Below are 25,201 nucleotides of genomic sequence, written 5' to 3' on the forward strand. Positions count from 1 at the left end.
ACTGCGGAATACCGAGCCCGCATTTGATAGTTACGCGATGAGCAGAGAATCACTTCAGTTCAAGGATGGAGTGTGGTTTGGATCTGTAGGTGGGGGTGCTTTATTCGTGATTGATTGTTGTGCATGGATGGTGATGTCAGCGCTTGCGATTACTGACAAGTCAGAGTCGTGCGAGACCGTCGAAAACCAAACTTTGTACAAATGAAAGAGTCTCACTCCACCCACGGCCCTTACCAGAAGCTATCTCATTCAAAATGAAATTTGAACGAGCAAAGAAAAAACCGCACCATCAGCGACGAGCATGGTAAGCACGAATCACGAATTGTGAAGAACCCAAACATGAAAAACCACGCAACTAAGCAGCAGCAAAAATAGACATTCACGATTGGTGAGAAGGAAGAGTGATCTCGAGGCGCGTCTGGCTGAGCACTGAGAAGAAAGCGGACAGCAGGATTTCAAAAAATTGTCCGAGGTCAACCAGTCAGTCGTGAGTCAAAATCAGTCACAGTCACGAGTTGTGAGTCGTTTCGTTCACTTTGGAAGGAAATCGGGAAATGCGCTCGATGGCTCTTTGCGCTGCTCTCTGCTTTGCTCTCACTCTTTTTGCCATCTCCACTTTTGAGAGTGATCACACACCATCACCATCTGGCCTCGGATCTTAGCCTTGTCCTTCTTGATCCTCCGCGCCGTTTTCTTTATCTCACATCCGTACTCTAGGGCCCGCGACGCTGCCTTGGAAGCTCTTCTCCACTGTACCTCACAAGCAGCTTGGTTTGAACACGACCTTGTCATCTCATCACCGCAATGTCTGCTCCCGTCGCTCCTCCACAAGCCGCCGTTTACCCACCGGGTGTTCAGTCGCCTCCTCCTTCGGGAGCAGAGCGTGTCGGTCCCGGCGCTCCGTCGCCATTCGTCGATGAGAAGCGCACAGCCTACCCTTCCGGTCTAACCCCGCCTATCTCGTCGCAACCTTCCACGTCGATGTTCGGCTTCTTCCAGCCCATCGTCACTCCCGTCAGCAATGCTCTCGCGCGCATCCAAGACATTCGCACTCGGCTTGAACTGTCCAACCCAGGCACTGTTGAGCATCTGCAGAGAGAGGTCAAGGGCGTTCACACCACCAACTTTATGTTTGACGGCGCACGTGCTGACTTGACCAAAGCGATCAGCATCAACCCCATCTTCCAGGTCACGCACGCGTTCTCAATGGGCTCGCAAGCGGCTCCGTCCTCGTACAACTTTGGTGCTGTTTACGGCGACAACAAGAACTTTTTCCAGGCAGGCCTCGATGACGGACTCAATGTTACCATGCGTGCCAACCGTGGCTGGGTGGCTGGACACACGACCAAGGTGCAAGCGCAGCTCACAGCGACGCCGGGCCAATCGTTTGTCCAGATCGAACACGACTACCAGGGCACCGACCACTCGGCCAACTTTAAAGCGCTCAACCCATCACCTACCGATCTGACGGGCATCTACATTGTCAACTACTTGCAGAGCTTGACGCGCAACTTTGCGTTTGGTGTCGAGACCGTCTACCAACGTCCCTCTGCCGATATGGAGGAGGCCAGTACGGGATACATTGCCAAGCTTACCGGCGATAAGAAGGACTGGATCGCTACCGCTCAGGTTCAACCACAGGGCGTGGCACAGTGCACCTACTACCACAAGCTGTCCGAGCAGGTGGATGTGGCAGCTGATTTGCAGATGATCACCATGGCGCAGAAGCGCGAGGCGGCGGCTACGTTGGGTGCGCGTTATAACTTCAGAATGGCTACTTTGAGGGCACAGATTGATTCGGCGGGCAAATTGAGCTCTGTATACGAGACCAGGTTGTCCCCCGCATTCGGCTTGACATTTGCCGGTGAGATCGACCATCTGCAGGGCGCCGCCAAGTTCGGTTTTGGCGTCAGCATCGAGAGCGGCAACGAGATGGATCCCAACGCTCCTCCCCCTACACCTCCTTCGGTGCCTATGTAAGGATCTGCGACGCAGTGCTCTTTCACCACCCCTCTCGAAAGATATGATTCCTCCATCTTTCATTCCGACGTCGCTCGGTATTTGCAAATGTGCCATAACGCTCATGTGTACACCATGTAGAAAATCCAAAATTCCAGAATCGTCGCATCCAACACTTGTGTGTTTGCAAACGAGCTCGGATCTGTGAAGCGCGAGTCTGGGTAAACAGATTGTGGGAAGCAAAAGAACCATGGGCAGTTTGATGCTAATGATGCGAGGTGGTAGAAGTACAAAGGGGTGGGTGCAACTGTGCGGGATGAAAGCGGGAAACATTTGAAGGATCTGCAGGTTATTGGGCCATACCTTGATCAGGGAGTCGCTCGATTCGGAACTGTCTACTTGCGATGTACATGAGTGGGATACCGGGGACTTTTCTGACTCTCCTTCTCAACTCTCTATCGCATGTGGCTACAATGTAGCATTTGTGACTTGTGATTCTTTCGATGATGCAGTCGTCGGCGTATGTACCCTTGTGACTGCATTCGAGTCTTTCGAAGCGTGGATCTCGCGCGACTCTGAGAGCTATTCGATACTTGGGACCGAGCTTTTCCAGTTCGCTGATTACACAGCTTGTGATGCAGGGAATGCTCTTTGCGTACAAGCAGTCCATCATTCCTTGTACCAGTTCGATCTTGTTCTGTAGCGCAAAGTTGATAAAGTTGGTATCCACCAATACTCTATACGGAGGTCCTAATTGCGTGTTGTGTTCGAAAAACATCGATGAGGCTGGTGTGGAAATGTGACGAACCACCGTTCCGTCTGGTGTGATTGTGGATGAAGACGACGACGCTTTTTTCGCCGCTGTTTGCACCGTAGAGTTGGCTTTCAATCGATCATCTTTCGGGTTGAGCATGCGTTTGACTTGGCCGAATTTGCGAACTTGCTTCTTCTTGCCCATCTTGAACAAAGCGCTTGGATGCGGTCGAGTTAGATCGCACGACTTGCAGATCTGACTTTTGGTAAGCGAAAAATATAGACTATGTGTTGATGCCCTCTTGTTGAATGTCGAGATGGTCGTTGTTGATGGGTGGCGAACGATGATGATCCAGGATCGTGTGGGAAAGCAAGAAAAAGTTGTCAACGGAAAGCGTTCGACAAAATCACGAATCGTGAAATCACAAATCTGATTCACGATTCACGATTCACGATTCACGATTCACGATTCACGATTCTTGAATCTTTCAAGCGCTCCTGCAGACGAACTTTTTTTCCCCATCTTCAGCTCCACTTTCCGACACCTCTCAACATCTCCGCGCCGAACGCAGTGATACGAATCTAACACTCCGATTATGATTTCGCGTTTCTACGTTCACACGTCAGGTTTCCAGGTTTGTGTTTCGCCTTGCGTTCACCTCACACTTTCTCCATATCGCAATGAGTCGACGATGACGATGATAACATTGAGAATCCAGTGAATGTGGCTACAGAGCATAATGACAGTGCTACAGAGTATAATAGAATGAAAAGGTACAAGTCGCACACGATCGATACAACTTGTTGCACCGAATTGTTCGACGAAACCAGCGTCGATCGGCTCGACATGTTGCAACAGAGAGGGTAATCAATCAACAAGCTTGGTATTTTTCCTTCTCCACTCTCTCGTAGAGTCGCCATGAAGCTGCGACGTGGAGTCATATACTCCCGACTCTTCCGATGCAGACATTATGGCATAACCATAGTGATACAACTTGGTCCTTAGTAACGATGCATAGAAGCGCTGTACCAAAAAGAAGCACTGCAGACGTACAGCGGTAAAGCAGAGTCCAAACACCATCAATAATGGCACCAGTGTCGTCCTGAAGCTCTCTTCGCAGTTTTCTGAGGCGAAGACACCGTCGAGTAGAGTGTCCCATCCTGATGCTGCTACGTTCACGTCGGGAGATCCGCCTGACAACGCCGATCCTCCAGTCTGAGCCAAGTTGGCGCTCAAGTGTGCGCGGTCGCTGACGGCAAGATTTGATCCCCTAGTCGATTTCGAGCTCGAGAACCAGCCTCGAAGCTCGCCCGAGCCAAACTCGTCGCAAAGATGTGCGCGAACGCTGGGATAGGTGCAGACGAGGGCTAGGGCAAAGAGCGAGAGTGTCGAGAGAAGAAAGTCGAGGAACGAATGAAGGACGAAAAGTCGAGAGAGTAGCAGTTGAGAGCGCAAGACGCCTACCACACCAGCGCAGCAGCAGACGACGCTTAGGAGGATGTACCATCGCAGCGTACCGATGACGAGACGTAGTGCATCCCACTGCATGCGCTCGAGGTCTTCTGCGCCGTCGTCAACGATCGGAAAGCCTGCCGGCAAAGCATCAGAGACGTCGCTATATCGACCATATGTGATGGCGTCGTTTGCTTTGGCGCTTTCAGCAGCAGCATTATTGTTCGAGGAAGATTCGGCTTTGGTGCTAGCTTGGGTTGGTACATAGGACAACCCTTGCGCTTTCAGGTAGGCTTTGGCTTCTGCGATCCATTCTGGTAGATAGACGTGCTTGTTTGCTGAACCTTGAACGTCGGAGGTGGTGGTGGCGGTGGCAGCAGCAGCTACTGTAGCTGCTGCTGCGAGATCGTACGACTGGTCGGCTTTAGCTGCAGAAGGGGCAAATCTGTCTGCAAACGGTATGAATGGAAGCGAGGCTGTAGGTACGGACGCTACAACTCTCTCAGGCACATCGGGGAGTATCGAATTGAGTGATCCGAGCCAAGAGTAAGTGTTGAGGTGGATGACGATGCCGAGGATCGCTATTGCCAATGTCGCTATTCGCGGGGAGACGCAAGCAAAGATGCCAGAGCTGGAAGAACCACCCATCGTAAAGCGGCGCATTGGGCGGGTGCGAAGGTGTTTCGAACTGTGCCGAGCTTGTGACGCTATGCGCTGCGTACAGACACGGTAAGACAGAGATTGGGTCGAGCTGTACCCATTCTCCGGAATGAAGGTGGCGAAGATGAGGAGGAAGATGAGGATGAGGAGGAGGATGATGGAGACAGAGTGAGGAGACAAGCAGAAACCTTGATCTTGTCAAATCCGTGATTATGCACATGCTTTGATCATGAACATGGAACCGTGAATGCAAAGTAGGCACATGGGGAAGTCTTGGCAAGCGTTTGGAGTCGAGAAGGTACACAAGAAGCCGGCTCAATTCTTCCGTTGCACTGTTTGAATAGTCGCACTCGTTCCACGAGTCACTAGTTCTAACCGAGCTGAGGCGTAAAGAAGGAGAGTTTGCACTGCAGCTTGGCGCGATGCCGCTCGAAAGTTAACGTTTGTTACAATCGTTAATCACGAATCACAATCACAACCACAATCACGAATCGTGAATTGCCCGAGAGCGTGAGGCCAATTTGAAAGATCACCCGCTTGTCCGAGTAAGGGTGTTTAACTTGAACCCGGTGCGCGCGTCGTTAGTCTACGCCAAGCATTAACTTAAGCGTGAAGAGCTCTTCGCTGTGTGAATGTCGCTTCCCTCCTGCCTGTTTCTTTTTCTCTTTCTTTTGTTTCTCTTTTTGGCGGGGGTCGCCGATATCCAGTCACGAGTTTATCAAATAACTTGACCTTCACGATTCAGTCACGAGAGATTCACGATTATTTGTGATTTCTCCGTGTATCCGTATCGTGTATCGTGTATCGTAGATCGTATAGTTATCGTGTATCGTGTAGTTCCTATATCGGTGTTGGTCGGATTCGTGATTCGTCTTGTGCTCAAGCCCACTCACGACTCACACTCTTGACTTCTGAGAAACAGAAAAGACCAGTCGGCGGCTCCGCCAAGTTTCTATTCACGATTGTATTTTGGCGACTGGTCCACATGTCTGGCTTCATCAGATCCCTCCAACGTCGTCCACACTGTCATCCACCAAACCATGACCAAGTCGATCTTGATCTCTCAGGAGCGTCTCGACTTTCAGTGATCCCGGCTAAGCGTCACTCGCTGGCTAAATGCTAGATACTTTGATTGCGGCTTAGGCCTGCGGTGAGACCTGAGAGCTCGGTGAGGCTCCCTGCCCGCCGGAAAAGGGGGCTCGACGAGCGCAAGGGGTGAGCCCCATAAGAGCTCAAAAGCCCAATCGTGAATGCGTCTGAGCACCGGCAAATTGCGGAACACGAGATTGATTGCACTACATCTCGGCCATCCGATAATTTTATTTCTCCAACCTCCACGCCCTCGCCCTATCGCGAGAGACGCATATCCGGTGCAGCGAGGCGCAAGATGATTGAATCACTCGTGCTTGCTTTCTCAAAATTGCTCCTTCCACTACCGCCATGTGGCTACAATACGTCAGAAGGGCCGGCCCTCTCGGTCGGCTCTTGACACGGCCACCTTTCCGACCATCGGCGCCCCCGGATAGAAGAATCAGCACATCTCGAAATTCCTGCCCTTTATCTTCCCTCACAACCGTCAAGCAGCCTCGACTGATCCTAGGCATCGAGACGTCATGTGACGACTCCTGCGCAAGCATCGTCTCGTCCGACCGAACCATCCTCTCTTCCATCGTGACCAAGCAAGACCATTCTTCCACCGGCGGCATCCATCCACTCTCGGCTGCACTTGGGCATCACTCCAACCTCGCCTCAACCATTGCTGCAGCGATCGAACAGGCAAGAATCACGGCATCCGATTTGCACGCCATCGCCGTCACCCAAGGCCCTGGTATGGCTAGCAGTCTCGGTGTTGGCCTTTCCGCAGCCAAGACGCTGTCAGCTGTGCTTCACATACCACTAATTTACGTACATCACATGCAGGCACATGCATTGACACCGCTGCTTACCGAACCGGATCCGCCCAAGTTGCCCTTCTTGGTGCTACTGGTCTCGGGTGGGCATACCATGCTCGTCTTGGCGCGCAGTGTGACTCACTTTCGGATCTTGGCGACGACGAGCGACGATTCCATCGGCGACGCCTTTGATAAAGTGGCGAGGGATCTGGGTATCCCATGGACTTCAGCACCCGGAGCAGCGCTCGAAGCGCTGGCGGCAAGAGCAGAGGCCCATGGTGATGGTCTCGTCTTTCCGACGCCGTGCAAAGGTCAACCAACTTTCTCCTACTCTGGTCTCAAGGCTGCGGTTCAACGCCACATTGCATCTTGCTCACCTGATGCAATGGCCGAGTCGGCCAAATCATCGATAGCAGCTGCTTTCCAACGAGCAGCTTGTGCGCAGCTCGAGGACAAGCTAAGCATGGTGTTGCGACCCTCTCATGTCAGCCAAGATTCGCGCCATCGACCTTTCGCTCGAATCGAGTTGCTCGACGGCGTGAGCAGCGACGACGTCAAAACAGTCGTTTGTAGCGGCGGTGTAGCGAGCAATGCTTTCATCCGATCTCGGTTGAGAGAGCATCTCGACCGTCTAGGAAGGACAGATGTGGACCTACAATTCCCACCGCTGTCGTTATGCACCGACAATGCTGCAATGATCGCATGGGTCGGCCATCTAATCTACCACCAGCGAACTCGTGATTATACACGTCATGCAAGGCCCAAGTGGAGCTTGCAAGACATTCCGCAATAGCTCATCACAAACTCATAAACGCTCCTTTTGCATCACACCTGCTCGGTTGTACATAAGCACCTTCATGTCATATACCACTCGCATGCTCGAAACCGCATCCATTACCCCTGCACTCTTCGGTTAGGTATCGCCCGTTCGAACACGTTTGTGCGGACCCCATGGACCATTCAACTCGTCACCGGTCTGCTGGCCGTTCTGCTTCTTACCTCTCTCCTTCCGCACCTCGCTGAAAAACTTTTCGTCTTTACTTTCTCTACCTGGCTTGTTTTTCTTACTGCGCAAATCGGAATCCCACACAAAGAAATTACACCTGTACTCTGGATTCACATCGCCCTTTGCACGTCCGGATTTCTCGTACCCTGGTCCTACGGGTCGATTGCATAGCCAGAACTTGCGACCGTGGTTGGGACCCGGTTTGTTGACGGTCCATGCACGACACGGTTCCGAGTGGTTGCGACACAGTGGGGCGGGCATGGGTGAGAATATGGCGCCCCATGCAAGAGACGTGCCAACGCGATCTGCTGCCGATTGCTCGTTAGGTGGTAACGGCTGCGTCGGTGGGGTAGTCGCCTGGAATTCGTTCAAGTCGCAAATGGCATCTTCAGCTTCGTCAACGTTTGGGCCGTGGCGTTTCGTCACATCACGCGTTGGATCTGTTGACGTGTTGTCGACCGTGTTACCAGATGTCGACGTTTTTGGCGCCACCATTCCGTCACTCGACGACACATCAATCGGCTGGGAGGTCTCGTTTGTCGCTACCGGTGCGAGGCTCTTTGGCTTAGCAAAAAACGAGTGCAGTTTCGTCTGCCCTCTCTGACTGGCTCGGGTTTTCGCTTTGATAGAATCTTTCCCCTTGCTCCCCGCGCATGCTGTCTGGGAAGACGCCGAGTCCCGTTTGCTGTTCGATGCCGATCGGCTTGCAAGAACCCTAGTGGGCGACAATGACAACGCAGCAGTTGTCGCAGCAGGCGCTGAGGCGGAAGGCGCTACTGCCGCGGTCGAGGCCAATACTTGCTGTGCCGTCACTACAGAGCTAAGAGCTGAAGCAGAATTGCGCGCCTGTGATGCATCTTGCATGTCAAGCCCTTCCTGTTGCGAATGCAGTGCAAACAAAGAATCGACCAGTGAGCTCCCTGCGCTCTCTGTGTCTACTTTTGTCGGAGAGGACGCTTGGCTTGTCGCAAAGCCGTCATTGAGGCTTTTCACATCGGCGCTACCTTCAGCGTTGATTGGCATCTGCCTCTGCTCCTTGGTTACCAGGTTCGATGGGTTGTTGCTTTCCGCCGACGCTGCCTTACGAGAAGCGCAAAAGAAAGAAGCCAGCTTCCTCTGTTTTCCCGAGAATTCATCATAATGGCAAGCTGCCAGCGCTGGAGGAAGACGGTTGCTTCCACCATGCATAAGATCCACGAGCCGGACAACCTTTCCGTCGATCTCCCTTTCATCGTACAGGTCGATGTAGATGGGACAATGATCACTGCCGTATACATCGGCTTGAATGTCAGCTCCTTTGATCCAGGGAAGTATCCCCTCTGTCGCCAGAGTGTAATCCAGCCGTACTCCGTAGTTCGCCGGTCTTGCGTCGATGAGCGTGTTCCAGCATGTGAACATCTTCTTCCTGTCAGCATGGTACATCCTGCCGACGTCGTGAAACTTGCCATGAGGCGCGAGGAAGCTCTGAAACCACGACCTGGCAGGATGCTGATGGAAATCGTCCCAGCCATGTTCCTTGATGCTCTGTTCTGCGTCGCAGTGGTCGATCGGATCCCGGATGATGTTCATATCGCCGACGATCATCACTTGTCTTCCTTCCTGGATGAGACGGTGTGCTCTTTCGGCTAGGCACTGGTAGTAGGTCATTTTGTACTCCAGTCGTTCCGGGCCCGTTTCATTTGGGCAGTATACATTGAACAGCACAAAGAGGCCGAGATCGAGTAGAACACATCTTCCTTCTTCGTCGAGCGCATTCCAAATTTGAGCATCAACATCGTCTCGAGTATCAGCGGGAATGCAACCGATGGGATCGTTGGGTATCAAAGGGTTGGTAGACACGTTGGTAACGGAAAGTCGTCCGGTAATACCCTGTTCCGCTTTGAGAGGGATCGAGACGCTCTTGCGCACGTACGTCACGGTGCCTGAATAACCTTTGGTCGGATGGAAGTTGAAAAAAGCGTTGTAGGATGGAAGGATGCACATTGGTTCGGTGAGCTGTTTGCGCGTCATCTTGGTTTCTTGAAAGCAGGCAATATCTGCTCCGAGATGATCGAGGCAGGCTTCCCAGTCAGGTAGCTTGTACCACGGCTGGTAGCCTTTGAGTGTCCGAAGACCGTTGATATTCCATACTGTGATACGCATGTTGTGCCTACGAGCTCTAAGGCCATGTCTTTGATGATGAGTCACGATGCCGTCTATCGGTGCTGTCTTGCACGTGCAGTACGGAACAAAGACTTCATGCTGAGTTTGTGGTCCCTTTTGACCCGGTCTTTGTTCTGTCAGGTTTAAAGGTAGAAGTGGTCAGTCAAGAGCAAATGTTGAGGTGGCGAGTAGGTATGTTGGTCTTGGAGGTGGAGGCATAAGGTAACCCACAGAAAAACACATCGATCGGGGACGTAATTCGTGATTATCTTGATGGCGTTCGTGATTCGTGATTCACTGTGATGCACGATTGCTGCTGATTCCTCAAGTCTGAGTTGCTCGACAGCTCCGCTAACACTCACAACTGCACGACCTGAACTCTGCTCGAGCTCTACTTTGTCTTTCACCATTCACCACAGCCGAGCACCTTCGCGTAAGACCGGGAAAGCAGGTAGGAAGCACACGTCGCTTGAGCTTCGTCATCCGGGAAGCGCAGAGTGCAATCTTCGACAACCGCCCCGGCGTCAAATGATGGCGGTGTGAGCTCATCCGTCGGCCTTCCGTCTCGTGTACATCATCCAGCTTCTATCACGGCTCGGAACGGAAGATCATCTTGCGACGTACTCTTTTCGCTCTCTTTGCGTCTCGTACATATTCGATGCACCATGAACACGCAAAATCCGGCCCCAAGCTGGACCGACATAGAAGACGCTACTCGAAGTGGTGAGCATCCGTTCATGCCATCCCGCTGTATCGGCTGCTTCTGACCGTCGTTCACTGACTTGAGCCATGCAGTGTCCCTCATACGGGATGCTGTGGCTTTTCGTCTTCTCCCTTTGCTTTCCATGGCTTACCAGATGTCGGATCACCATCGACAACGTTGGTCGATTCCCCGGCATGGCACTACGATGACACGGTTGTCACTGACTTTGGGCCTGCATCGCTCGACGACGAAGTGCATATCGTCGAATGCTCCGATTGCTCCAAGCCCGTTCTCAGAGAGGCATTGAGCTTCCATGAGCAGAATTGCAAGCTTGTCAGGGACATTGCATGCGGTCGCGTCTCACCCTCGATCATGGAAGGCGATCTTCGCAAGCGTCGAATGATGGAAGGTGAGTAAACCACGAGCCAGAGTCGATGGCTAAATCTCAACATTTGACTGATGTCTTTCAACTTGACTTTGATATGCCACAGATGATGACGACAGCATCCTCGGCGATGACACAGGCACACTTCTGACCAAGAAGCAGAAGAAAGACAAGCGGCCTGCCGAAGAGAAAAAGACAGGCGGTCGAAAGAACAAGGGCCCCATAGATGTCGATAAGCAGTGCGGTGTGATCAACGACAAGGGATTGCCATGTTCGCGATCGCTAACGTGCAAATCGCATTCCATGGGAGCCAAGCGTGCTGTTGAAGGTCGATCCGCACCCTACGATGCGTTGCTGTTCGAATGGCAGAAGGCTACCAATCCGAGTTTCGTCGCTAAACTCGAAGAGAAAGAGAAAGCAATTGCTGCTGCCAAAGCTGCTGCCGCGGCGGCACCGCCGAAGGAGAAAAAGAAGAAGTCGGCCAAGGATGGCAAGTCGAAAAGTGGCGCTGGAGCGGGTGGTGGTGGGGCAGGTGGAGCAGCAGGTTCAGGTGCAGGAGGCGCAGGCGGTTCAGCAAGGGTGTTTATCGAGCACGACGATATGGACATGTTCGATGCAGGCGCCGACCAGGATCAGATGGACCAGGAGTTGATTTCGGTGCTAGGCTCGATTGCCCATGCTGCTTCGAGGGATCGAACCACCCCGCTTCCGCTTGCGACAAGGTCGTTTGCAGGCTGCTACACCAGCCGCGCCAAACGCATGCGCAACTTGCGTGAGTTGCTGAGGGAAGGCCTGGCTCCCGGTGGTGGTGCTTACGGCATCAATGGCTATGCTACTTGGAATAACCACCATCGTCAGGCTCGCTACGCACCACCAGGAGGCTCTGGCAGTGCACCCAAGAAGGGCGTTGCTACCAGCGCGTGACGTTCCTTTTTGTTTGCCCACCCTCCCCTCTACCACGTTTGGAACTTGCTCGTCGACTCGCTTTGTATTTATATCTACCGTCAAATGTCATCATCAGAGCGGTGGAGTGAACGTGTTTAACACCGTTGAGATCAGCCATGGTCGCATCACCAATCGAGGAGTTCAGAATACTGGTTACAAACGCGCCGGACGGAATCGAGGAAAGAACAATACAAGTACAGCAGAATAAGCGCTACATAGAGCATCGGACAAGACTCGCGACTATAGCATCTACTGCGAGATAGAAGCAGCAGAAGTATCGAGAGCGCTGTCATCCTTGGATCGGGCGATGGCGCCATCAAGGTCCACCGGGATTCGGACCATGGTATCGATGAGTGCGGGTTTGCTAGTAGGAGCTGGACCATAATTGTACAGGTCGTCCTCTTCCTCTTGTTCCTCGGAAGTGTCCGCTGCTTTGGTCTCGTATGCCGCGGGATTGGTGAAGACTGTTGATGCTGTTGGGTATACAAGAGGTAAATTGGATGTGTGTGAGCGTGAGTACAGGTAGTCATTGATGGAAAGAACCCCATTGTAGCGTAGTCAGTAAGCTTACCTCGAGCAATCTGAATGGCGCGGAACACGCCTTGCCATGAACCCATAACCGAAGCGATTGCTATGAGCACAACAAAAGGAGCCAAAAAAGTCAGCAATCGAACTCCTCGATACTCTTCCGACTGTCAAAGTGAAACACTTACAGTCACCGCCATCAGCCATGATATCCACCTTTTCCGCCAGCCGCTCGAGCTCCTTGACCATCCTTGCCGATTGGTCCTTCAACGCGCGCAAACCTTCGAGTTCGGCCTGTTTTGAGATCAAGCGCATCTGGTTTGCTGACGACGACGGTCCGCCAAGCATGATGTTGGCTGCGCCACTGGCTTGAGGATACATCGATTGACGTCCTGCTGGACCAGGGCCCATTGCCGACGGTCGTTGTGCCATGGTGACTATGCACTCGTGTGGGTTCGGGTCGTTCAGAGTGCGCTGTGGACAAGAGGTTGATCTGGTAACACGCTGTATGCGTCAAAAGGCTGATAGAGGGAGAGAGGTTCAGACTGATGAGAAGAGGCAATGTCGGATCATGAGACACGAGATGGTAGTGTTGTTGTTGAATGATGCCATGTGTTGTTCTCGGCTTGCCGCTGGAATTATCCACTCTGGCAAAATCAAAGAGCCGCACAACAGTCACGAGCCATCAAGTGTCAGCTCAACGCGCGCGTCTAGAGCACTTCCGCTCCACAAATTTACGCGTCTCGCTCGACATCTTGATCGTAGTCAGCCTCGCGGTTTGTGTGGCTCAGCTCGTGGCTCACTCGTAACTGGTAATGGCTGACGGCTCGTGTCTCGTCTCTTGTTTCGAAGCCTCTTACACGCCACTTGTGAAGCTGCGATCTATGGTCTGCATTGCATCTGCAATGATTCTACAACAACACCATCATGATCCAAGCCGTCACAGATAAAGACGAGAACAGATTGTATGGCTTTACGAAACAATGGACAAACGGAACGCGAGCCGGTGCATGATAAGGAGATCCTGAAAGATGCGCTAAAGTCATTAGGTGGACAATCAAGCTAGCCTTCAATCGGTGAGAGTGCGGAATGCCTCAGCGATATCCTGGTTGAGCTTGTCAAACTTCTTGGTGATGGCCTCCTCGCCATCCTTGGGGCTCTCGAACTTCTGCTGAGTGAGTTGATAGATGACGTCTGAGCAGTGCTCCTTGACCTTAGCCCAGGTCATATCCGGGTTGTTGGCAATGGCAGCCTGTGCGTGGTTGTGGAAGTCGACAATGTTCTTGAGCATGCCCGACGTCTTGTAGAATGGGCAGTAGGCGTCGTACTCGGAAATACCGTTCTGCTGCAGATAGTCGTCCTTCATGATCTTGGCTACATCGAGCGTCACCTTGTCACCCTCGCCGAGCGCCGACTTACCGACAAGCTGCACAATTTCAGCGAGATCCGAGTCCTTCTGAAGCATGCTCTTGGCGGTCGTTCGCAGAGCGATGAAGCCGGGACGGTTCTTTTCGTAGTAAGGCTCGAGCGCGTTGATGTAGTTGGAGTAGGAAACATCCCAGTTAACCGAGGGGAAATGCTTACGTTGTGCCAATTTCTTGTCGAGACCCCAGAAAGCACCCACGATACCCAGAGTGGCCGATGTGACCGGGTCCGAAAAGTCACCACCGGGAGGCGATACTGCACCGACGATCGAGACCGAACCTTCACGCTCTGGCGAACCAAGACAGGCGACACGACCAGCACGCTCGTAGAAACTGGCGAGCTTGGCACCCAAGTAGGCAGGATAACCTGAATCGGCAGGCATCTCGGCAAGACGACCCGAAATCTCACGCAGAGCCTCGGCCCAGCGTGAGGTCGAGTCGGCCATCATGGCAACGTTGTAACCCTGGTCACGGAAGTACTCGGAAAGAGTGATACCAGTGTAGATGGAAGCCTCACGTGCAGCCACAGGCATGTTGGAAGTATTGGCCACCAAGGTCGTTCGCTTCATGATGGGGAACTCCTCGTCGTTCTTCATGAGCGTAAGCTCCGGGAACTCGGCAAGGACTTCGGCCATCTCATTTCCACGCTCACCACAACCGACGTATGTGATGATGTCCGAGTTGGAATACTTGGACAGAGCCTGGGAAATGACGGTCTTACCACAGCCAAAAGCACCAGGGATGGCCGTGGTACCACCCTGGATGCAGGGGAAGAGCGAGTCAAGGATACGCTGACCGGTAAGCAGCGGGTTGTTAGCAGTGAGCTTCTCGGCGACTGGGCGAGGAGCTCGTACGGGCCAGATCTGAAGCATGGTGTGCTTTTGCTTCTTGCCCTGGAACTCCGTCTCGAGTACGACATCGTCGACCGAGTAGGAGCCCTTTTCGGCGATGTGAGTGATAGTGCCCATGGCACGAGGGCCGAGCATGAGCTTGTGGTCCTTGAGCAACGCGTTCTCATACACCGAACCAAAGATGTCACCTCCACTGATGTGGTCTCCGATCTTGAGCTGACCAGGCGTGAAATCCCACGAGAGCTGACGATCGAGCGCCTGGGTGTTGATACCTCTGGGGATGTAGATACCGCCACTCTTCTTCATGATGCCTTCGAGAGGACGCTGGATGCCATCGTAGATGTTCTCCATGAGACCGGGGCCGAGCTCGACAGAGAGAGGCTTGCCAGTGCTGAGCACAGGGTCACCGACAGAAACACCCGAAGTCTCTTCGTAGACCTGGATCGTGACCTTATCGGCGTCGATTCTGATAATCTCTCCGACGAGCTCATCGTGGCCGACACGGACCAGCTCGTACATGCTCGATCCGATCATGTTCTCGGCGACAACGACGGGACCGGAGACACCAAAGACGGTACCAAAGCGGCGCTCTCGCTCCTCATCGCGAATCTTGGGCAGATCCTTCTTGTCGGTCATGATGGGTGTGTCGATCGATGTGCGAAATGTTATTGGCCAGTAATTGCCGAAGTAGAGTTGATGGGGAGAAGTGAGCTGAAAACTCTCCACTAGACAGCAAGTATCGAATCTGCTGAATCAGAAGGCAAGTTGGACTCCAAGGGTATACTGGACAAAGGTGGGGGATGATAGGACGATGATACGACGTGCGAGAGGTGGAGTTGGATGATAGCCTCTCCCAGCCCGAGCATCTGCGAAATTCGAGCTTGGCGGTTGTTCTCTCTTAGGTCTGTGTGTGGCACAACATCGATCCGAGCTTGTCAGCCTGGTGCTTTGGTGCGAGCGAGCACGAGTTGGATTTGAATCGTAAATTTGAGAAAATGACCCGCTCCTTTTGGCTGGCTCGTTCGCAGGCCTGAAAATCTCATCTCTTCAGCGAGACTGAACTGCAACTGCCCCTAAGCAGCTAGTTTGCTCTCAGGCGTGAGGCAATCTTGAATCTCAAATCACGAATAACTTAATCGTGAATTCACGATTTGCCAGAGAATCACGAATCACGAATGCACAAAACCAGAACCGTCTTGCGTGGAACATAGGAAACATCCTGCACTGTTACCTCATAATGGTCTAACACTTCCATTCTGAAATTTACCTCGCTCCACTTTCTGGACGTGGTCGCGGTTTGGTGATCGACACAGGCTTAGCAGCAAGCCTGCCCAAGCGCAGCACACACACGCCAAGCAGCAAACAGGCGCGTTGGAAGCAGTTGACGACGCCTCACCCTCCACGAGCCAGCAAGTTGGATTCAACACTCGGTTCCTCAACCATCCTTCGCAACATTCTTCTCTACCCTTCCCCATCGCAAATAACATCCTTCCACTGAGCAATCCGACAGGCTCGGACCTTCAACCACCGCGCATAACAGCCCTTTCGATACATTACAGCAGCGTCCACAGGATACAGACTTCGCTGTCACCGTCACCTCTGTCTGTCCTCGAACCGCCGCTGATCCCTTTAGCTCAAAGCTAGTAGCACATACGCACAACATGCCACCTAAAGCCGACTGGGAAAAGTACAAAAAGCCTGATGTGGACTCCAAAGACGAAGACAAGATCGTCGCGCTAGACGAGGGCGATATTCAGTTGCTCAAGACTTACGGTCAGGGTCCTTATGCTGCCTCGCTCAAGGGCATCGAAAACGAGATCAAGGAGCTGCAGAAGCGCGTCAATGAAAAGATGGGTGTCAAGGAGAGTGACACTGGTCTCGCACCACCAAATCTGTGGGACTTGCCAGCAGATCGACAACGCATGGGCGAGGAGGAGCCCCTTCAAGTTGCACGCTGCACCAAGATCATTCGAGCCGAATCCAAAAAGGAGGGCGAAGCGTCAGAAGGAGGTGCTTCGGGAAGCGCAGGCAGTAGATCAGGAGGCGGTCTTGGAGGTCTTGGCGGTCTAGGAGGCCTGGGAGGTTTCGGTGGCTCTTCGCACCCAACAGCCGATGAGGAAGACAAGTACGTCATCAACGTCAAACAGATCGCCAAGTTCGTCGTTTCGCTCGGCGAGCGTGTGGCACCCACAGATATTGAAGAGGGCATGCGCGTCGGTGTCGATCGCAACAAGTACCAAATCCAGATTCCACTACCACCCAAGATCGATCCCTCGGTCACCATGATGCAAGTCGAGGAGAAGCCGGATGTCACCTATGGCGATGTCGGCGGTTGCAAGGAGCAGATTGAAAAATTGAGGGAAGTCGTCGAGCTTCCGCTGCTTTCACCAGAGCGCTTCGTCAACCTCGGCATCGACCCACCCAAGGGTGTGCTGCTTTACGGCCCTCCCGGTACCGGAAAAACGCTCTGTGCGCGAGCCGTCGCCAACCGAACAGACGCCACTTTTATCCGAGTCATTGGTTCCGAGCTCGTTCAGAAATACGTGGGTGAGGGAGCGAGGATGGTACGTGAGCTCTTCGAGATGGCAAGGACCAAGAAAGCGTGTATTATCTTCTTTGACGAAGTCGACGCAATTGGTGGTGCACGTTTCGACGACGGTGCCGGAGGAGACAACGAGGTGCAGCGAACCATGCTGGAGCTCATCAACCAACTCGATGGTTTCGACGCGAGAGGTAACATCAAGGTGCTCATGGCTACCAACCGACCTGATACGCTCGATCCTGCGCTTCTGCGTCCCGGTCGTCTCGACCGAAGAGTCGAATTTGGTCTGCCAGATAACGACGGTCGTGCCAACATCTTGCGCATCCACGCACGTTCCATGTCGGTTGAGAAGGACATCCGATACCACCTCATCGCTCGTCTCTGCCCCAACGCCACCGGTGCTGAGCTGCGATCGGTGGCAACAGAGGCGGGCATGTTTGCTATTCGTGCGCGAAGAAAAATGGCCACCGAACGCGATTTCCTCGATGCGGTCGACAAGGTCATTCGCCAGGGCAGCAAGTTTTCATCGACAGCTTTGTATGCTCAGTACAACTAGACGCACCTTGCGCTTCGTCTTTTCCTCGTGTACTATCATTCGTGATTCGGCCTCGAAAGCAAATTTGTTCAACACAGAGGCAAAAACCAGCCGTGATTCGTGCAATCGTGAATGTGTGAGAACGTGTGTGATTTGCGAGCTGACGCTCAGCAGGGTATCAAGTTTTTATAGTCCTGTACAAGATCCGCGTAACATGGGCCTTCTTCGTTTCGTGTTTTAATCGTGATCATTTTCCTCTTCGCCTGGACACTCGTCGTTGAGCTGCTCGGCAGTTGTATACTGACAACCGCAAAAGAGGCAATACAGATGATCGCGTCTCAGACAGTCCAAGACGAGCACGAGCTGGTTCTTTGTGTCGAGCTCGATGAATTGTTTAGCTTCCTCGATCTGTTGTTGGTTGCTGGAGAAAGCGAGCTGGAGCAGTTGGACGGCCGATCGAAACGATGGGTCGGTTTGCATGCGTTGGTCGATGGTGGCATTGGTGAGAGAAGTGGGGGTTTGGCCTGTGAGCAGGCGATAGATGTCGACGTTGAGCCAGAGTGGGTTGTACTGGATCGAGGAGGATTGGTCGAGGTGAATGAGGGCTTGACGGGCGCGTGACAGAAGGTTGGCATTGTGACGCTGTTGGTGTGCGCTCGAGATCCTTGTGCGGAAGTCGGATTCTGCTGACGACGGTTCAGCAACCGATTGGCGAGAGGAAGCTGCTTTGGCGCGGATAGCTTCGGCGACGTCAGGGGACGTCTTGGGTATCATTCCAATGCCTGCCCGTCGGTGCAGGCCCAGCCAGCGCTGGTCGGGCCGCAGAGGTTCGAGTTGTGCATGTACAATGCCCGACCTCGGCTCCTCCATCTTCGTTGTAAAAGATGCTTCGGAAACGCCGCCGGTAAGATACTCATCTTCCGCTCTCTCTTGAGAAGCCTGTCGAGCCTGCTGGGCTTGTTGCTCTTCGTCGCTATCGAGCGATTCTGAGTCTGTCTCGTCTGGTGAGCCTTCTGCCGCCGTTTGCTTGCCTTCTTCCTCTTCCGACTCCTCTTCTTCAATGCTCTGGCGATCACCATCTCTGTCGGTTGATGCCTGCATCTGCCTTCCCAGCGCCTCACCGCGCCGATAGCCCATGGCCAACATCATCCGCATTGCCTTTGCCGTCCCATCATCCCCTACGTTCTCCGCTGCTCCTCCCACTTGGTCTCTTTGCATCAGGTCCCACCTTCTAGCCCCATGCTTTCCTTCAGGCGGTAGCTTGCCACCACCAGCAATGATCTCCGCCTCGGCGAGTAAATCTCGATCCAGTCCTTCCTGTCTTGCTTGCTCCTCACGCTCCTTGTTCGATTTGCGCTGTTTCGCTCTGCTAGAATGATGCGCTTCGAGGCGTCGTCGTCTGTTGGTGTACGTTAGAGGGCGTTTGTCTTGAGTAGTGATGAGAAACTTGTCGGACATAAAGTCGTCTTCATCCTCGACCTGATGGCTGTCATTTTGGGGTTGCTTAGGAGCAGCAGAAGGTGGTGAGGGTTCGCTCTGAATCTCGCGCAGCAGAGAAAGTGCATCAAACCGTGTCGGCTTGGTTGACGATGATCCAGACTGCATCGAGCGCTATTGCGAGACTTCTCAGTCGTTAGCAGATCAGACCCAGGCTGAAAGAATTGCAATCAGAAGCACATGTGACGAGCAAGCACGAAGCTGAAACAAATTTGCCCAGCTGCCACTCGTCACTCGTGACTGTGACTGCGGCGGAAAACCTCCACACGAGTTTGAGCTGTTGCTCACGGCCCGCGGCATTTAAAGAATCACAAATAACGTTACCGCTTCGCTTCGACAGGACTTGTCCAACAGCACATTCGTGATTACAACTTGACAGAATAATGAGGGGGTCATGGGTCGAAAGCGACTACATGCCCTGTCAGATTGAAAAGCGAGAGCAATCTTTATAGGATCAAGTCTCTTTGAAGACGCACAAGGTCAGAGAAGAATGCATGATCCGTTGTTGGTTCCAGCAAAGTGTGTAATAGTACGGAGATGATTAGTAGATACAAGCTCGATCAGGAGGAGCTGTGAGTGCAAGAGAAGGAGTGATTGATACATTTCGGAGCTCTTGTGTCCATCAGGCGAGGGTCAAGAACGTATCTGATGAAGTCCATGACGTCGACTGAGAGCGAGAAGCATTGGCGCAATCATAGCAGGAGCTGTTTGCTCTTTACATTCGCGCAATATTGATCTTCGCTTGCGGACTCGGCACGTTGAGTCGATTGCGGCTGCTAACGGTGTTCCAGTGGATCGATGGGATCTGTGAAGGATCAGAACCAGATTGTGGCTGCATTTAGAGCGCCTTGCTGCGGGCCTTCTGTCGCTCCTCGAGATCCTTGCCCACGAGCACTTTAGCCGCCTTCCAAAACTGGACACAGTTGATGATCTGCTTAGCAGCGCAAATTGGGAAAGTGATTGCACCTACGATCTGCGGCCAGCTGAGCTTGGGAGTCTCTTTGATGATGAACGCCATCCACGGAGAAGCCTTGAGCGCTGAGGGGACGAGGAAGAGCAGAGGCTCAATGTCGAGTCCAAACGGCCTCTTATAGAAGTCCATCAGGTACAAGCAGACAAAGAACAGCTCGTTGCCTGCACAAAACATGAAGAGCGTCCTGCTGTCGTTGTAGTAGTACCACAGGATTTTGGACACGTCCGACGTGACAATCTTGTGCGATGCCGATCCAGTGACAAGCGAGCTGTACATGTGGATGTAGTGCGAGCTAAAGTCGAGCGTGATAAGGCCTTGGAAGATGACGGCGCATCGTGGGTAGGCGGCGGTGAGGAAGCAAAGCAAGCATGCGGTCGTGCAGCGATCGGTGACCATGTCGAGCACCGCTCCGAACTTTGTCGATTGACCCAATGCTCTGGCAGCCATACCATCAAAGGCATCGAGAAGACAAGAGACACCGTAGAGGAGGGTGCAGACCTTGGGATTGCCCTTCATAAAGTAGAGCGAAAGAGCAGCCAGAATAACACGAGCGTAACCTATCAAGTTGGGCACGAAGAGGAAGACATTTTCGTCTGCGTTGTTGGCTCTGTGCAGAAGCGATTCTGTCTTGCCGCCTGCAGTGCCATTAGCGGCCGCTACGTGTGCTGCTGTCGATTTAGAGTTTCGTGTACTTCTTGGCATCGTGAACGAATGTGATAGAAGTTCGAGTGCTTGAATCCTTGGAAAGTTTGAAAAGGATGGTAGAAGGCGCCGCTCAACGAAAGCACCTTTCTTAAACGCCCGAGGTTTGGCGAGATTGCCGATCGCACTCGGTGTGAATGCAGCGATAGCGAGCGATGCTGATGATTCAGGCTGCGATCACCGACGGACTTGCAAATGAACCGGAAAGGGTGAGGTGGCCAAGCCAGCGGTAGAATGTTGATGATGGTGATGAGGTTGCAACGTTGACGCGAACTTTATCGTGATTGCGGTGGATGGATGGAACGATGATGGTGCTGCCGTATTCTTGATTATCGTGTATAGTTTGGCCCGTGTGACGCACTCACGACTGGCTCGAGTTGCTCCAGACGAAAAAGCTTGACGGGAAATCGCGACGCCGAGTCTGCAGAGTGAAACACGAATCACGAATCGTGAGTCGTGAGTGTTGAGTGGAGTTGTTTTCTAGATCAGTTGTGAGTTTTGTATTCAAGATTCGTGATTCGTGATTCGTGATATTCGTGATTCCTGGTTTCGTAGTTTACACAGACAGATACGGGTTTCGTGCCGTGTGCGTCACAGACGAGAGACGTGAGACAACCGTGAACGAATTGTGAATCCTGCGTTGCGGCTCAACTTCTTCTGCCTTGTCCGCGTGAAATCACGAATGAGCAAAATGCACGACTGCAAGTCGTGACTCGTGATGTGAACGTGGAAGCTTGGTGATACTGTTACATTATCGCTCTCCAACACTTCAATCGTTGCGTCATGCCAGGGCTTCGTGCCTTCACGCCCATCGTGCCTCACGCTTGTGCTGGAAAAGTGCAACAGTCACGAGTGTGGAAGTTGGTCCGAGAGCCGAAGTGAATCAAGCCTTATTCGTGATTTGGCTTCCCCGCTGCTTCGCAGAAGCGAGAGGCTTCATTTACACCATTGTGGAACACAACAGGCAGGAACATCATCCTGTACGACACCAAAGTCAGACAACAGCTACCCCTCCTCACTTTGGGCCCTCGGGAGCCGCAGCTCTTCATCCGCAGGCATCTCCGAGAGGCATGTCCAAGGCTCCGTCCAGCCATGTCTGCAACAAGGTCCAACTACGAGCCGACGACCAGCGGACTCGACAGACTCTCCTCAGTATGCTACACGATACCCTGGCGGCCAAAAAAGAGACCAAAAAAGGTTACTTCAGGCAATGACAAGTCAGAGCAAAACCACCAGCCGCCATTTCCCGTGCTGACCGAGTTTGAGGCTGACAGCAAACCAGCCCACGTCCGATATGCTTCATACCAGATCGCAGTTCAGAGGACAGAAGCTCTCTTCGATAGGTGCATGGACAATGTCTACAGCTCGCTCTTCGACGATTTGAGCACATTCTTCAAGGCGGCGCAAGCTCCGGCGCATTCCGAAGAACATTCTGCCACCCAAGTTGGAATGATGAACGAGGATCTCTTTCTGCCTGGATTCGAAAGCGCTGATCAAGCCCATTCAAGCTTCAGTGGAATTCACAGCTCTGCGACGAGCATTCAGGCGGCTTTGCTCATTTCCACCTCGGCGCCATACCTATCTTCCTTCTCGAATCGTCTCGTTTCTCATATATCGAATCCAAGCATCGACGCACCGCCCAGCATCGCCGTCACTCTTTCCGCAAGCGAGTGCTCTAACCTCTATACCGCGCTTCGACTTCTAGTAGCACGGTTTATCGCGCAAGGCTCGGTCATCGATACGGCACAACACGTCGAGTTGTCGGATGTAGAGGCTGCTGCATTTGCAGGCAAGATCGAGCCAGACCTTCATGTGCTTGGAGATTGGTGGCAGAGCAAGTTTGGTCACTTGCAACGCCGACCTAAGTTGGTACTCAACCTGCCTACCATCGAGTCTGTTGAGCCTACAGTGCTCTCGGATCTCTTGTCAGCCTTGCAGACTTTTATAGCTGAGTCGCCAGACTCAAAGCCTTCATTACACGACACAAAAGCAGCAGCTTCAATGAGGCCCCAGCTCCTGCTGGTCCTAGGCATTACTTCACCATCAGGAGACCTCACTGCAGTTTCAGCCGATGGAACTGGCGTATCGAGCACTTCATCCGCAACAGCAGCACCGGCGCCTTGGATCGATTACATCCCACGACAAGTATTGCGAGTGCTCGATATCTCGCGCTTTTCACTTCCGAGCAAGGAAATCGTCTGGTCGCAGCTCGCGCAGACTTTCCTCACTTCCCGCCACCTACCTCTCTCTCTCGGACCGTCGACTTTCGAATACATCAGAGAGACGTACTGGGAGAGGGATGCTGACCTAGATTCGGTTCTCGATGCCATTCATTTGGCGTATTTTGTTCACTTTTCTAGCAAACCCGAATCCGTGTTCACAATCCCAGGCCAGGCCAAGATGGTCCACCTCCACAGCTGGACACCAAAGATGGTGGAAAGGATGAAGATTGCCTTTCTCGCCACCGACGAATCTGGTGGTTTGGTGTTACCACTCCTCGCAGACGATATGCGTCCGTCAGAACTGAACGTCGACGAATTCTTGCAAGAGGCTCTGCAGTCCGACCAGTTCATCCTCAGCGAGCTCGGTCAGCTCCATCATCCGCGCGAGGTGCTTTGCTTCCGAATCGAGTTCGCTGTCCGCTTCCTCTTTCGAGCCTTTGAAGGGCTGATGCGTATTCAAAGTCGAGCTACTACAGCTGCACACGCGATACACTCTCGCAACATTTCCGCTGCGGCACAGCAGGCAGTCGAGATGGACGAACAACGCCAATTGGAGCGCGCGAGTGAAATCTTGACGCAAGTTGTCATGCAGTGCCTAAACGCGTCAGTGGGCTCATTGGATGCAAGCAAGCGACCTCCACCAGCTCTCACGCTACGCAACGGTCTAGCGAGGCTTTGCAATGCTGCTCGACGACTGCTATCAGACGAGTTCGAGACGCTGCTGGATGACATGGTGGCGGCGGCGGAGGACGAAATGAGTAGGCTCGAGGAGGCAATGGGTGAACAGATTGATGTTGCTGATGATGTCGAGTCGAGTGACTCTGGCCAGCTGCGATCGGCGTCGGTATCCATCGTTGCACAGAGTGCACGGTTCCTTGCTGGGCTTCGAACTTTCCAGCAGAGACTAGCACAAACCATGATTGCTGGTACTGCAGGTGTCAACGAGGACGAAGATGCTGAAATCGCTGCTTCTACTTTCCACCATGCCGACAGTAGTCAAGCTGCGCAGCAGAAACGTGAAGCGCGTCTCCAACGCGTCCAACGAAAGCTTCTTATGGAAGAAAAACTGCTTGGCCTTAAGCGAGAGATCACCGACTGGATAGTTCACTCGCTCCACGATCTCGTCGACTGGAAGCACATCTCGTGCACGTTCTCAACCTCGGACAACGGCCCTTTGCACTTACTTCGCGATATCTTCTGGGTCGATTGTTACGGACCCTTGGCCACTCTTCTCGATCCATCCACACGCGCAGGTCTCACGCTGCCCTTGTCGGAACCCGTAGAGTTTGTCGAAAGCCTCTACGAAGCCGCATTGAGCCTTGTACCTGCCGACGAGCTTGGCGGGATCGATATGGGGCGGCTTAAAACCCTGGACGAGCCAGATGTGTGTCGGCTATTTCGGTTGTATCTGGAATGTGCCAAGTTTGTCAACTTGGCCGATTGGTACGATGCATTCAAGCAGACGGTTGAGGCGGATCAGATCGCCGACCGGGCGGAAAGCAATTCGATTCAAGGTGATGCACTGCAAGAGCATCGACAAGCTTCAGTGGATGCAAATGCGGACGATCCATCGACAACGAGGAGAAGTACTCGCAAGCGCGCACCACAAGTGCAATATCTAGACGAGTCCGAGCATGAACCAGACGCGCCGGACACTCGGTCCCGAAAATCTCGCACTCACGCAATAACCCGCGAACAACGCAGAGGCTCAGACGCAACGACGGCAACCACCGAATCCGTCCTACAGAGCCGCTTCGCCCTAGCCCTCAACGAACTAGCCCGCATGGGCATGATTCGTGGCACCAGACGAAGACATGAACACATTACAAAAGTCATGTGGGACCTCGTTCCGGATAGCTTCTAGTTTCGCAACGTTTTTTCCGATCAGTCAGTCTCTGCGCTTCGCTAACATGAAACTGATCTGTTCACGATTGCACCTGGCAAAGACTGACAGAGCCCGATAGAAGAAAAACAAACAAGTTGCATGAGCAAGCAGAGGTGACGGTAGTGGTACAAAAATATAGAAGACGGA

General features: G+C 52.9%; 12 protein-coding genes across 12 annotated transcripts; 5 read left to right on the plus strand and 7 right to left on the minus strand.

Moving 5' to 3' along the window:
- Positions 1-804: 804 nt before the first annotated feature.
- Positions 805-1,980, plus strand: UMAG_00614 (putative protein channel TOM complex structural subunit; the record flags this gene model as incomplete). Its single annotated transcript, XM_011388132.1, has 1 exon — positions 805-1,980. The coding sequence occupies one exon, from the start codon at positions 805-807 to the stop codon at positions 1,978-1,980; it is 1,176 nt and encodes a 391-aa protein (XP_011386434.1).
- A 328-nt stretch (positions 1,981-2,308) lies between these two features.
- UMAG_00615 (putative PINc domain nuclease) lies at positions 2,309-2,917 on the minus strand (the record flags this gene model as incomplete). The annotated part of the gene is made up of 1 exon (XM_011388133.1): positions 2,309-2,917. The coding sequence occupies one exon, from the start codon at positions 2,915-2,917 to the stop codon at positions 2,309-2,311; it is 609 nt and encodes a 202-aa protein (XP_011386435.1).
- Positions 2,918-3,580: 663 nt separating this feature from the next.
- Positions 3,581-4,813, minus strand: UMAG_00616 (uncharacterized protein; the record flags this gene model as incomplete). The annotated part of the gene is made up of 1 exon (XM_011388134.1): positions 3,581-4,813. One exon carries the CDS (start codon positions 4,811-4,813, stop codon positions 3,581-3,583), a length of 1,233 nt encoding a protein of 410 aa, XP_011386436.1.
- A 1,452-nt stretch (positions 4,814-6,265) lies between these two features.
- UMAG_00617 (uncharacterized protein) lies at positions 6,266-7,510 on the plus strand (the record flags this gene model as incomplete). The annotated part of the gene is made up of 1 exon (XM_011388135.1): positions 6,266-7,510. One exon carries the CDS (start codon positions 6,266-6,268, stop codon positions 7,508-7,510), a length of 1,245 nt encoding a protein of 414 aa, XP_011386437.1.
- A 120-nt stretch (positions 7,511-7,630) lies between these two features.
- On the minus strand, positions 7,631-9,865 carry UMAG_10924 (DNA-(apurinic or apyrimidinic site) lyase APN2; the record flags this gene model as incomplete). The annotated part of the gene is made up of 1 exon (XM_011388394.1): positions 7,631-9,865. One exon carries the CDS (start codon positions 9,863-9,865, stop codon positions 7,631-7,633), a length of 2,235 nt encoding a protein of 744 aa, XP_011386696.1.
- Positions 9,866-10,530: 665 nt separating this feature from the next.
- UMAG_10925 (uncharacterized protein) lies at positions 10,531-11,877 on the plus strand (the record flags this gene model as incomplete). The annotated part of the gene is made up of 3 exons (XM_011388395.1): positions 10,531-10,588; positions 10,723-10,977; positions 11,060-11,877. The coding sequence occupies 3 exons, from the start codon at positions 10,531-10,533 to the stop codon at positions 11,875-11,877; spliced, it is 1,131 nt and encodes a 376-aa protein (XP_011386697.1).
- A 270-nt stretch (positions 11,878-12,147) lies between these two features.
- On the minus strand, positions 12,148-12,855 carry UMAG_00620 (uncharacterized protein; the record flags this gene model as incomplete). Its single annotated transcript, XM_011388136.1, has 3 exons — positions 12,148-12,371; positions 12,470-12,529; positions 12,612-12,855. 3 exons carry the CDS (start codon positions 12,853-12,855, stop codon positions 12,148-12,150), a joined length of 528 nt encoding a protein of 175 aa, XP_011386438.1.
- A 637-nt stretch (positions 12,856-13,492) lies between these two features.
- UMAG_10926 (putative H+-ATPase V1 domain catalytic subunit) lies at positions 13,493-15,334 on the minus strand (the record flags this gene model as incomplete). The annotated part of the gene is made up of 1 exon (XM_011388396.1): positions 13,493-15,334. One exon carries the CDS (start codon positions 15,332-15,334, stop codon positions 13,493-13,495), a length of 1,842 nt encoding a protein of 613 aa, XP_011386698.1.
- A 1,025-nt stretch (positions 15,335-16,359) lies between these two features.
- Positions 16,360-17,796, plus strand: UMAG_00622 (putative proteasome regulatory particle base subunit RPT1; the record flags this gene model as incomplete). The annotated part of the gene is made up of 1 exon (XM_011388137.1): positions 16,360-17,796. One exon carries the CDS (start codon positions 16,360-16,362, stop codon positions 17,794-17,796), a length of 1,437 nt encoding a protein of 478 aa, XP_011386439.1.
- Positions 17,797-18,012: 216 nt separating this feature from the next.
- On the minus strand, positions 18,013-19,380 carry UMAG_00623 (uncharacterized protein; the record flags this gene model as incomplete). The annotated part of the gene is made up of 1 exon (XM_011388138.1): positions 18,013-19,380. One exon carries the CDS (start codon positions 19,378-19,380, stop codon positions 18,013-18,015), a length of 1,368 nt encoding a protein of 455 aa, XP_011386440.1.
- A 730-nt stretch (positions 19,381-20,110) lies between these two features.
- On the minus strand, positions 20,111-20,947 carry UMAG_00624 (CDP-diacylglycerol--inositol 3-phosphatidyltransferase; the record flags this gene model as incomplete). The annotated part of the gene is made up of 1 exon (XM_011388139.1): positions 20,111-20,947. The coding sequence occupies one exon, from the start codon at positions 20,945-20,947 to the stop codon at positions 20,111-20,113; it is 837 nt and encodes a 278-aa protein (XP_011386441.1).
- Positions 20,948-22,039: 1,092 nt separating this feature from the next.
- UMAG_00625 (uncharacterized protein) lies at positions 22,040-25,033 on the plus strand (the record flags this gene model as incomplete). The annotated part of the gene is made up of 1 exon (XM_011388140.1): positions 22,040-25,033. The coding sequence occupies one exon, from the start codon at positions 22,040-22,042 to the stop codon at positions 25,031-25,033; it is 2,994 nt and encodes a 997-aa protein (XP_011386442.1).
- Between the last annotated feature and the right edge of the window lie 168 nt (positions 25,034-25,201).

This window comes from Mycosarcoma maydis, chromosome 1, assembly GCF_000328475.2.
Source record: "Mycosarcoma maydis chromosome 1, whole genome shotgun sequence".
In the NCBI taxonomy this organism is placed as follows: Eukaryota; Fungi; Basidiomycota; class Ustilaginomycetes; order Ustilaginales; genus Mycosarcoma; species Mycosarcoma maydis.